This window comes from Vipera berus (genome assembly GCF_964194415.1).
Source record: "Vipera berus genome assembly, chromosome: 14".
NCBI classification, from domain to species: Eukaryota; Metazoa; Chordata; class Lepidosauria; order Squamata; family Viperidae; genus Vipera; species Vipera berus.
In genome coordinates this window covers 9,148,856-9,162,092 of record NC_138217.1, presented here as the reverse complement: position 1 = coordinate 9,162,092, position 13,237 = coordinate 9,148,856, and the positions used below count along the sequence as shown (strand labels likewise).

At 45.9% G+C, this 13,237-nt stretch overlaps 1 protein-coding gene across 2 annotated transcripts in view; it reads right to left on the bottom strand.

Moving 5' to 3' along the window:
* Positions 1 to 13,237, bottom strand: part of DGCR2 (DiGeorge syndrome critical region gene 2) — a 58,000-nt gene that overhangs the window by 20,789 nt on the left and 23,974 nt on the right. For both annotated transcript variants that reach the window (XM_081338745.1, XM_081338744.1), the window contains exon 2: positions 2,234 to 2,356. In XM_081338745.1, the coding sequence (XP_081194871.1) occupies positions 2,234 to 2,354 (121 nt within the window). In that variant the 5' untranslated portion in view covers positions 2,355 to 2,356. The remainder of the gene's footprint in view (positions 1 to 2,233; positions 2,357 to 13,237) is intronic.

Here is a 13,237-nt window from a genome sequence, read left to right as displayed (position 1 = left end):
TTTTTATTTATTTATTTTTGGGACTTACATGCCGCCCTATCTCCCGAAGGACTCAGGGCGGCTAACAACAGTAACATATAATAAATACAGAAGTTAAGATAAAAATTATGCAGCCTTGAAAAATCAGGGGCCTTTTCCTTGCTAAAAAGCAAGAATATGACTATAAGAGCGAAACGTGGATTTAAAATCGGGGAGGAGGAAGAGGTGACTGGAATGGCTAACAACTTGTGCAAAGTGTTTCTCCAACACCTCAAGAAAATGGCTACGGATTAGAGGGGGGGGATTTGAACCCACAACAGGTAAGAGTGGACACGTGGGCTCAATCTGTCCTCACTTCCTTTTTCAAAGCAGCGGTACCTTAGAAAGAAACGTTTAAACAAGAAAAGGAAAAAAACTAAAGCAAGACTAACCTACAGTAAGCGAGAAACCAAGAGGTATTTCTGAAGCTGCACAACTAGGCCATTTCAAAGTTCCAACAGTTTTCGGCAGCAAGACAACGCGGAGGAGACTTTTCTGATACCTGAATCCTACGCTCCCCGGCTGCAAACTAATTTAAAACAAAGCTTCCGGATAAGACGGAGGAAAGGGAGACGGTCAATATTAACTATTCTCTCCTCCCTAGTTTGTGCTGACAAAAATTCTGCTGAATGTCCCGCAGCCTAGCAGACTGTCAGGTGCAAACAACTCTTATGTCAAAGCACTTGATTGTTGATCACCTATTTATTTTACAAGGACCTTCCCAGACTGACTGCATTCTCTACCACCTCTCTACTCCCTCCTCTACTCTAACCCGTGGATTCCACCACAGGGACACATGCCTGTTCTTTCCGGGCACATTAGTAACTTAGTAGTATGGAAGGAAAAATTTTCTGACAGCGAGAACAATGCTTCAATGGAACAGCTTGCCTCCTGGAGTTATGGGTAATCCATCACTGGAGGTTTACAAAAAACAAGACCGCATAACCATTTGACTGGGATGGCACAAATCAGGGGTCCCCAACCCCCCGGTCCGTGGACCAGTACCAGGACACAGCATGCCAGCAACCGGGCCGCACAAACAAGCAAAGCCCCATCCGCGGGATGCAGGCAGCACACAAAACCACGCACCCTCCGGTCCGTGGAAAAACCTCTCTCCACGGAACCGGTCCCTGGTGGCGCCTCCGGTATAAAGTCTCCTCCCTTGAACAGGGGTTGGGCTAGATGACCTCTAAGGTCCCTGCCTGCCCTAGGAGTCTCTGCTTTACGTTCTATGGCAGGTCTTTTCAACCAGTGGTACGGGTACCCCCTGTGGTACATTGGCACCTGGCAGGTGGTACGCGACCATCCTAGGAAAGTGCTAGCGGGGGAGGGGAACGAGCTGAACCGGTGGCAGCACCGCACAAGCCTGAGCGAGAGAGGGCTGGAGCTGCAGGGCTGTCAGGGCTCAGCGGAAGCGCCAGGATCAGCACCAGGCTCCAGCTGGAGCTCGGCGCTGATCCTGGTGCTTCTGAGCCCAGAAGAAGCACCGATCAGCTGGAATGTTGCAGCATCCCCAGGGTCTTGTGATTTACATTCAGATGCTTGGCAACTGATTCATATTTATGACGGTCACAGTGTCCCAGGGTCATGTGAAGTGACCAAAACCTGCTGCAACCACCCAGCAGACGGGGGAGGGGGGAAAATAAAAACCAAACACACCCCACCCCACCCCCGCTGCCAATCCTCAACAGGAACGCTCACAACAATGAAAACCTCGGACAGGAGAAAGAGCGCTGCCAGGCGGGCAGGCAGGTGTCTCGCTCGGCTGTGGCTTGGGGGGCACTTTTTTCAGTGCCATTGTAACTTCGAACAGTTACTAAGAGAACTGTTGTAAGTCGAGGGCTACCTGTACTTCATCACTTTTTTTCCTTTTTTGGTGGGGTCATCAAGTTTTTGACACCTTGCTAGGCGACCGGTGATACTCGGATGTTGCCATATCCTAAAAGTGGTAACAACGGGCAAAAAGTTTGAAAAGCCCTGTTCTATGTTCTTTGGAAGAATGGGACGACGGAGAAGGAGGTGGCTGGATGGAGTCACTGAAGCAGGAGGCGTGAGCTTAAAGGGACTCCAGAAGATGGTGGAGGACAGGAAGGCCTGGAGGAACGTGGTCCATGGGGTCGCAATGGGTCGGACACGACTTCGCAGCTAACAACAACAACAACAACAACATGTTCTTTGGGGATGAAACCCACCATTCCTCTTTCAGGGCACTTACTTGGGCAGCCAACTTCATCGCTTTCATCCTCACAGGTGGGCCACCCGTCGCATTGCCACTTCGAGGGGATGCACTGGACTGAACCGCTGCGGCAAGTGAAATGCCCGGGGTTGCAACGCATCTCTGCAAGAGACAAGGAGAAGATTTGCTCAGGCTTCCGAAGCGAAGAATACCGACCCCGCAACAAAGCCCTCCGCTGGAAGCTAGCGCGCCCAGATTTAATTTAATTTAATCCCACGGTTGGCATGAGCAGCGAGAAAGAAACGTCAAATCTTCACATTACTGGAGGAAGTTTTGATTGGGTTGCTTTCTCTCCCCCCCCGCCCCTCCCACCCCCCAGCTCCGGCGTTATGGAACCAATTGCCGGTTGAGCTCCGGATGGCATCGGACCTTCGCTCCTTCCGGCGCGGGCTGAAGACCCACTTATTTGAACTAGCTGGTCTGGCCTGATGGGGAATATTAGGGTTTTTAATGGGTCTTTTATTGTTTTTATTGTTATTGTAATTTTTAATTGGGCATTTGTTTAATTTCTTTTTAATTTTTGTATTGTTATTTATATATGCCCTGTTAACCGCCCTGAGTCCTTCGGGAGAAGGGCGGTATACAAATTTAATAAATAATAATAATAATAATAACAACTTCCCTTCCCGGAGCAGAAGCAAACAGAGGTGGCTCTTCTGAATCCTGTTAAGCAAGGATCAAGGAAAGTTGTAACTGGCTTTGGCTCCATAATCTTTCGGTGCTAAAGCAAGCAAACGCATCGTGGACTGTGTAATTTAGTTCAGATGAGAACTGTGCACCAAAAGTCTGCAGGAAACACATCCAATAGCTAGAATTAACCTTGCCAGGATGAACACCTTCACAATAGCTGTCATTTCATTAAATATCTTATCGGGAAACATTTGCCTCAAGAATCCATCAGAAGCATAGGGCACTAGCTATCCTCCAGGTTCCCTTCCAGCTGACTGATTGATTTGATTGATTGAAACTAATCGAGAACCAACCTAGAATTAAGGAGAAATTTCCTGACAGTGAGAACAGTTAACCAGTGGAACGTCTTGCTTCCAGAAATTGTGGGTACTGCAACACGGGAGGTCTTTAAGAAGAGACTAGATAGCCGTTTGTCTGGAATGGTATACGGTTCTCCTGCTTGAGCAGGGGGTTGGACTAGAAGACCTCCAAGGTCCCTTCCAACTCTTGTTATTCTGTTCTGTTCAGTTATTTGAAAACTGTGAAGCCGTGCCAATCGATGGCTATTTAAGCTTGAGACAAAATTCTTTTTTGATGCGCACGATTTCAGTTCAGAAAAGCAAATAAACATTACATTTCATTACATTGTGATTCTTACTTTATACACAGCTTCCTTGCCCCAAAGTATAAATGCAGAATGAATTTACTTCCTGGCAAAATTGCAGATAATGGGCAGTGGGAACCGGGCTCAAAACATCTATAGTCTGCAAGAAGAGTGTCTCAGCATCATATAAAGTGTTTTAAGAAGCATAAAACCAGCTCAAGTCGACTGGAAGAAATTTTAAAAATAGGCCTATTCTGTTTCAATACAACTGCTCAAAAGGAACACTCAGGTTACCAAGTGACACCTAAGACTATGAGAGAGATGATTACCTATGTTACACCACCATCAAAACAGTACTTTTATGTATGTGGGTTTCTGCACTCCTGGCTTTCCAAAAATCATTATATCGTCCCACACAAATATAGCACAGCACAAGGTCAAAATAATCACAATGTGCAGAGTGGAAAAAAGGAAAAACAGACTTGAAGATCAGGTTACTCTCTTATAATGTCACAGGGGACAAATGGAAGGAAGGGCAAGCGTTATAAAATAGGCAGAAGGAGTCCTTTGAGGGTTTAGGGCCGTGGTGGCAAATCTATGGCACGTGTACCACACATGGCACGCAAAGCCCTCTGTCGGCATACGTGCTGTCGCCCCAATCCTAGGTCTTCAGCTGGGTTTTATAAAGCCTTTTCGCTTTAGGCCTCTGCCACCATGTGCAAAAAAAAAAAAAATGGTGATGTCCATTTTGCTCTATGAGTTCATGGTGACCTAACCCTAACCCAAAGTGGAATTTTCCTCCAATGGGATTGTCCCATGTATTTTACCAGGAAACACAGATAGGGCAGCCTAGAAAAGTAAGCACCCTCCTAACCATACCCAAGCCCTCCGAGTTTGTTGGCGATGTCCATTTTGCTCTATGAGTTCATGGTGACCTAACCCTAACCCGAGGTGGAAATCTCCTCCAGTGGGATTTTCCCATGTATTTTTACAAGGAAATATAGATAGGGCAGCCTAGAAAAGTAAGCGCCCTCCTAACCATACCCAAGCCCTCCGAGTTTGTTGGCGATGTCCATTTTGCTCTATGAGTTCATGGTGACCTAAACCTTAACTTTAAGTCCATGGTGGCAAAACTATGGGATGTGTGCCACAGGTGGCACGCAGAGCTCTCTCTGTGGGCATGTGCCTCATCACCCCAGTCCTAGGCCTTCAGCTGGCTTTTATAAAACCTTTTCGCTTTAGGCCTCCGTTGTTTGCAAAAAAAAAAGGTTCAATCAATCAATCAATCAATTTTAACTTCTTGAGGGGAAAAAAGAGATCTTGCAAAGTTGGAATTAATTGATTGTACTTTTTAGTCCCACCCAGTCTGCCGTTACCACCGCAGCCACGCCCACCCAATGGGCCACGCCCACCCGGCACCCGACGATACGTAAGTGTGTTTTGGGTCGCAGTTTGAGCACTCGGTCTCTAAAAGGTTCGCCATGATTGGTTTACGTCATTCAAGCCACAGCAGCTTCTTTGGGGGGTAATTACGAGCATTTTTTATTCTTATTATCTCACATTAAAAAAAAAACCAACCCCTTATGGTGTGAGTTGGTTAAGAGACTAACTGGTCTGAAGTTGCCACTCTACCTTCTTAAGGGCTTTGTGGTTGAGCAGAGACTCGTGACACCTTAATTACTACGTTATCCTGGCCTTTTAATGGATCCAGACAGCAATTACATGGATTGCTTTGTTTTGGGGCAAGATGTCAACATAAGACACTCTGAGGCGTTCCAAATTCCTCCTTTGATGCTCACTAGATTTCCTGTCCTTTGTGACTTAAGAAAAAAAATATTATTTAAATGCTTTATTTTTTTTTAAAAAAAATAAATAAATAAAGAGGAAGTTGGCATTCTGCTAAGTAAAACAGTGGCTTCGTTATTTATTGCCAACAATGCCTTTGGGTTCCATAAAGATCCTATTAGTGTGTAGACAACTTCCTGGAAGGAAACGTCACCAGTGGTGAATGGATGCTTTCTAAGATATGCCCAGGTAGTCCTTTTAAGAATAGATGGGTCACCAAAGCAGCACCCCCAGAAGTTCTTAACAATCCAAACAGGTCTCCACCCACTACCCCAATTGCCTACCCTGAGCAAACAGCCACAAATCTGGACAGACTCGAACACTGGGCACTATCTAACAAAATGAAATTCAATGGTGAAAAAAGTAAGGTTCTACATTTAGGCAGGAAAAATCAAATGCATAGGTATAGTATAGGTGGTACCTTGCTCAATAGTAGTAACTGTGAGAGGGATCTCGGAGTCTTAGTAGACAATCACTTCAATATGAGCCAGCCGTGTGCTGCAGCTGCCAAAAAAGCCAACACAGTGCTAGGCTGCATTAACAGAGGGATAGAATCAAGATCAAGTGAAGTACTAATACCACTTTACAATGCTTTGGTAAGGCCACACCTGGAATACTGCATCCAGTTTTGGTCACTACGATGTAAAAAAGATGTCGAGACTCTAGAAAGGGTACAGAGAAGAGCAACAAAGATGATTAGGGGGCTGGAGGCTAAAACATATAGGGAACGGTTGCTGGAATTGGGTATGTGTAGTTTAATGAAGAGAAGGGTGAGGGGTGACATGATAGCAGTGTTCCAATATCTCAGGGGCTGCCCCAAAGAAGAGGGAGTCAAGCTATTCTCCAAAGCACCTGAAAGCAGGACAAGAAGCAACGGATGGAAACTAGTCAAGGAGAGAAGCAACCTAGAACTAAGGAGAAACTTCCTGACAGTTAGAACAATTAACCAGTGGAACAACCTGCCTCCAGAAGTGGTGAATGCTCCAACACTGGAAGTTTTTAAGAAGAGACTGGACAGCCATTTGCCTGAAATGGTATAGGGTTTCCTGCCTGAGCAGGGGGTTGGACTAGATGACCTCCAAGGTCCCTTCCAACTTTATATTATTATTATTATTATTATTATTATTATTATTATTATTATTATTATTATTATTATTATTATTATTATTAATTATTATTAATACTGCTCATAAGTTTATCAGTGCATAGCTTGTTTGCTTCTATCAAGCCAAACTCATCAAGACAGTTTTTCTTGTCTTACGTCTGCTAAGAATCAAAAGGCGCTGGCTTCATCAGCAACGTGAAGAGGCAAAACTGAGTAGAGATAATCCTGGAATTTTCAGCCTTTCGCTTAACGGCCAAAGTTAAAACGGCACCGAAAAAAGTGACTTACGACTGTTTTTCACGCTTACGACCGCTGCAGCAGCAGCACCGCGGGTCGCGTGATCAAAATTCAGACGCTTGGCAACTGACTCATACTTATGACGGTTACAGTGTCCCGGGTTCACGTGATCCCCTTTTGAGAATGTCTGACAAGCAAATTCACTTAAACAACGGTGAGAACAGAGGCGAGAAAGGTCGTAATACGGGGCAAAACGCGCTTAACAACAGAGGTTTGGGGGCTCAGTCGCGGACGTAAGTCGAGGACAAATGTAGTCATTTGAGCACAAATGAGCAGGAGATTGTTGGATTCACAGCCAAAGGTTCCAGGCGATCTGAAATGGGTTTTTAATGCACAGCAATTCTTAACCGATAAGGCACTTAAAATCTGGCTCACATGTCACCTGCATCCGTCTTTCTCTTCTCTATTTCATCCCCGTTTAAATCTAACATCAGCTTGGCTATTCTATCCACCTGCGGTGGTGAGCTGTAGCTCATGAAAAGTCATGCTTTTTAATAAAGCATTAATAGTGAGAAAAACTGCTACCAGATTCCTTCCATTTGGGGGCTATTATAAATGAAGACACTTTTCCTACAATTGCTAGAGCCAAGATCTGCACATTGCTCTAGAGCAGGGGTCTTTTAGGACTTGTTTGAAGACCCCTGCTCTAGAGAGAGAAAATGCAGAAGGCATTTTTGTTATTATTTTCTTTTAAAGCCAGGGGGAAGCTGCAAACGGTTTGCGACTTAACACTGAACAACAGAAGTATCTTTGAAATAAAAACCCTCCACAAGAATAACCAACAAGGAGTCAATCCTCAGCTTTGCCAAAAAGGAAAAGAAAAAAAAGGCAAATAAAAGCGGAGGTTTTCGGTTTATATTTACTGTATACGTCACCTTTTCTCCAAGGTTCAAGATGAGGTGCCCAGCGCTCCTTCCTCCATTTTTATTTCTATACTGAAGCATGTAGAACAGGGGTCTTCAAACTTGGCCCTTTTATGACTTGTGGACTTCAACTCCCAGAATTCCTCAGCCAGCGTGCCTGGCTGAGGAATTCTGGGAGTTGAAGTCCACAAGTCATAAAAGGGCCAAGTTTGAAGACCTCTGATGTAGAATGTAGCAAGTACTAAATAAAAAAACAGCTAAAAACTGTTTTTATTTCGCAGCTAATTGTTAACATACAGCCTCATTCCTATGCGTGTCTAGAGGGAGATATTACCGTTCATTTCCACCTCAAAAAAAGGAAGTTCCAGACTGCAGCTATAAAGATACTAATTTAGCATTACCTATTATATTTGGCTTTCTTTCAATCCCATTATCAAATCTATCAGAATACAACTCTATCTCTAAGAAGAAGAATAGCTGCCAGATGTTTACCTGGTCCAGATACAGATAACATCAAAGCTAACATTGCCGAATAAAGCCGACGCTGTTGTATTTCCTTTCTCACTGTTTGTTCTTTTATTCTTTAAGATCCCCATGATTGACCTAAACCAATTCAAATCCCTAAGAGGTCAGCACTCAAAATAGACGTTTTGCAAAATGCTTAAGTAACAGCGATAAAAGCCTGAGATTTGAAGACAAACTAACCCACAACCTGGTTAGATATTATCTATGAAGGGTAAACACAACCAAGCATCACTCTTGAACCTGAAAATACAGTAAGAAAAGTTTGATTCGCTCATCAAGCGGACTACCGGCGCGTGTTCAATACTTTACTACATTTCAGCGCCTGGAATATTAAAGAGGATGAATTTCATCTTTTTATCCCCAAGCCCTTCCTGATGACTGTGATTTGTTTCAACCTTGGACCGATACCGTCTCAGTTCATTGGCTTGCTCCCACTGCCGTTACGCAAAAGCCCTGCACGGACAACATCAGAACCATCCATTGTTTTAGGAATGAAATCACAAGGTGCTTTTATTGTTGTTGTTGCTAGCTGCGAAGTCGTGTCCGACCCATCGCGACCCCATGGACAACGTTCCTCCAGGCCTTCCTGTCCTCTACCCTCTTCTGGAGTCCATTTAAGCTCACGCCTCCTGCTTCGGTGACTCCATCCAGCCACCTCATTCTCTGTCGTCCCCTTCTTCTCTTGCCCTCAACCTTTCCCAGCATGAGGCTCTTCTCCAGTGAGTCCTTCCTTCTCATTAGGTGGCCAAAGTATTTGAGTTTTAGCTTCAGGATCTGGCCTTCGAAAGAGCAGTCAGGGTTGATCTCCTCTAGGACTGACCGGTTTGATCGCCTTGCAGTCCAAGGGACTCGCAGGAGTCTTCTCCAGTTCAAAGACCTCGTTTCTTTGGTGCTCAGACTTTCTTATGGTCCAACTTTCACAGCCATACATTGCAACTGGGAAGACCATAGCCTTGACTATACACACTTTTGTTGACAGGGTGATATCTCTGCTTTTTAGTGTGCTGTCTAGATTTGCCATGGCTTTCCTCCCCAGGAGCAAGCGTCTTTTAATTTCTTGGCTACAGTCCCCATCTGCAGTGATCTTGGAGACCAGGAAAATAAAATCTGTCACTACCTCCATTTCTTCCCCGTGCTTTTATTAGGACCCCGAAAAATTGTGCCAAAGGAAACACCCAACATCTCCACCCCTGGCCTTTGTTTGCCTCGCCTATTTTATGCCATTTCAGCAGCCACTGGGACACCACTCCAGTCGATGCAACAAGTGGGAGCGCCCCATGTTCTCCCGAGTAAACTATGACGATGCTTGTCCTTCAACAGAACATTAGTAGTTCAAAAGACCTTGGCAGCTAACGTGTGTCCTTCGCACAACCAGGACTGGATAAATAACATCTGTCGGCGATAAGGATGGTCCTGTTTTTCCATGCAGGAACATTAGGAGGCAGAGAGGAAAACAAACATGAAGAATGGAATTTGAGCAGCTGTTATTAAAAAGGCCCAACATGCACGGGAGAAATTCGTTAAGGGGGCTTTGTTGAATTAGTTGACACGGTTGTGAAGCTCGACTTTGCTCGTCAGAAGGTTGCGAAAGGGGATCACGTGACCTCGGGGCACGGCAACCGTCATCAAGGTGAGTCCAGCTTGTCAACCATCCAAGTGTAAACCGCACGACCACGGGGATGCTGCAGTGGTCCTAAGGGGGAAAAATGGTCCTAAGTCACTTTTTTTTCCAGCGCCGTTGCAATTTTGGACAGTCACTAAGCGAACTGCTGTAAGCCGAGGACTACCTGTACAGTCTTTGGATAACAGCTGCTCGAATTCCATTCTTCGTGTTCAGTTTCCTCTCTGCCTTATGAACAGTTCCTGCATGGAAAAACAGGACCATCCTTGGCACCCACAGATGTTATTATCCAGTCATGGGTGCGAAGGACACACGTCAGCTGCCAAGATCTTTTGAACTACTAATGTTCCGTTGAAGGACAAGCGTCATCATAGTTTATTCAGAGGAACACGGGGTGAACTGTTGTAAACTGAGGACTAACTTAAAGTTTGCCGCGGTTGAGAAACACTGCTTTAGAGGGGTGAACCAGGCCTGTATCCCTGCACTGGATCAGAGCTTAAAGTTGCCACGGTTGAGAAACACTGCTTTAGAGGGGTGAACCAGGCTTGTATCCCTGCACTGGATCAGAGCTTAAAGTTGCCGCGGTTGAGAAACACTGCTTTAGAGGGGTGAACCAGGCCTGTATCCCTGCACCGGATCAGAGCTTAAAGTTGCCGCGGTTGAGAAACACTGCTTTAGAGGGGTGAACCAGGCTTGTATCCCTGCACTGAATCATAGCTTAAAGTTGCCACGGTTGAGAAACACTGCTTTAGAGGGGTGAACCAGGCTTGTATCCCTGCACTGAATCATAGCTTAAAGTTGCCACGGTTGAGAAACATTGCTTTAGAGGGGTGAACCAGGCCTGTATCCCTGCACTGGATCAGAGCTTAAAGTTGCCACGGTTGAGAAACACTGCTTTAGAGGGGTGAACCAGGCTTGTATCCCTGCACTGGATCAGAGCTTAAAGTTGCCACGGTTGAGAAACCCTCTCCTAATGATACACAGATCAAGGGATACGACACCGAAACGGGATCTGTCTCTCAAGGAGCCAACCTGAGCCACCGAAAGGTGTGCCTCTCGAGGCAGATTTGAATCCAGCGTCACCCCAACCAATCTCTAGGTCCCATTCAGCCTTTGCAATGTTACTTTTTGTTCCGAGAGGGTTGGCCAAAGGCAAGCGCCAAGCAATGCCAGCACAAAGCAGCTCAATAAATGGGTCCCTTTGGCGGAACATCAGGACACTTTTTAGCCTGCCGGAATGAATCTACAATTCTTCATGGCTTCCCTTTTGCCGCCGAAGACTTGGTACATTTGCACAAGAGATCTTTTCTCCAGCTGACAGAGGTTGTGTTTCCCGCCCTCCCCCCCCCTTTTAAAGCTTCCTAAAATGCCGGTTATGAAAAGAAATCCCTTTCCCATTCCGTCTTCGCCCAAACACCCAAACCTCACAAGCTGTCTCAGTTAAGGTTACACAAAGCAGGAAACACACACACACCCAAAAAAAACCCATCAGTATTCCCTCCTCCATGTAAAATCCTGGCACGTTGAGTCTTTTTCCTAGCGGCTGACACAACTCACAAAACCGGCAGCTTGGAAAATCACTGCCACAGGATAGACAGCAAAGGAGGGGAGGGGAGGGGAGGGGGGGAACTCTTGAATGAAAGGCTGTCATAGGAAGATGAAAAATGAAAAGAAGCCTTTGGTTTTATTTTTTATTTTTATTTTTGGCTCTGGAAACCTTAATTGCGTTCGTGAGGGTCTTCAGACAGACGAAACGAATCGGAGTAGAGAAAGCCCGATCCTGTGGGGGGGATATTTAATGTTCTGGATTTAAACTAAAACAGGTGTACAGGGAGTCCTCAACTTACAGCAGTTTTGTTTAGTGACCGCAGTTACTGGGGGGGGAAAAAACGACCAATTTTTCACACTGAACAACCGTTGCGGCCTCCCCAATGTCCTGGGATCAAAATTCAGACGCTTGGCAACTGACTCGTGTTTACGACGGTTGCGGTGTCTCCCGTACGATCCCCTTTCGCGACCTTCCGGCAAGCAAAAGTCAAGGGGGAAGCCAGAAGTCACTTACTTAACAACCGAGTCACTAATTTAACAACCGCTGCGGTTTATTTAACAACTGCGGCAAGGAAGTTCGTAAAATTGCGCGGGGGGGGGGGGGCAGAAACTCACTTAACACATGCCTCACTTAGCCACGGAAACGTTGGACTCAACTGTGGTCGTAGGCTGGAGGACTACCTGCGTTTAGTTTACTCCTGGCCCACCCTGTTTTCTTCGCCTCCAACAGCTACTCAAAAATAAAGTTCGGTGTCCCGATTAAGGACACCCAATTGGCTTCGCATCTGCTTGCGAAACCCACAGTGTACGTGACGGTAGGAAAAGTGGTTAATTTTAAAGGCAGATTGCCAAAAAAAAAAAGGAGAGCGTGTGACTCTGGATTTCTGCTCACGAGGAGGGCGAGGTTGCGGGGGGGGGGGGAGAGAGAGAGTGAATTGACACCTGTCTATAGAGGACTGTGTGGGTGGCCAGAACTAAGCTTTCTGGGCAATGGTCCAAGTCTGCTTAAACCAAGGCTTTGCTTGGTCCTGGGAATATTCCTCAACAGACAATCCACCAGCTGCGCTCGGGAGCGCCGCAAACGGGGCAAGCCTTTTGAAAAAAGGCCACTCCACAATGACAAAACGCAAGAACCCCCGTGCAATTTTTCTTTCGAGTGTTTGGGCACAGAAAGATCTTCTGTCCTCGTTGTGTAGTTCAAAAGCTAACACCTAAGGCCGGGTCGTGCCAAGCAGAAACTGCCTTTGCTTCTGGCCTTCAAAGGCCGATCTTACTGTGGTGGCTTTGATAAGTGATACAGGCGTGCTTTTGCATTTTTCTCCAGAATGCACAAAAACTATTTCTGTTTTTGCATCATAGGGAAAAAGGCAAAGGGCCCATTAGAAAAATACATACATATTTCGTTTCAAAACACACACACACACACACACACACACAGTTTTCATCCATTAAACAAACAGATTCTGCTGGTTTCACAAAGTCTGCCTTTGCACAGAATTTGGAGACAAGTAGTTTAAAGCAAGAGGGACGCGGTGGCTCAGTGGGTTAGGACGCTGAGCTTGTCGATCAGAAGGTCAGCAGTTTGGCGGGTCGAATCCCGAGTGCTGCGTAACAGAGTGAGCGCCTGTTACTCATCCCAGCTTCTGCCAACCTAGCAGTTCGAAAGCACGTAAAACTGCAAGTAGAAAAATAGGGACCACTACGGTGGGAAGGTAACAGCCTTCCGTGCGCCTTCGGCGTCTAGTCATGCCGGCCACATGACCACGGAGATGACCTCGGACAAGCGCTGGCTCTTCGGCTTTGAAACGGAGATGAGCACCGGCCCCTAGAGTCGGAAACGACTAGCACGCGTGTGCGGGGGGACCCTTTACCTTTACCTTAGTTTAAAGCAAGGAAAAGAGAAGTT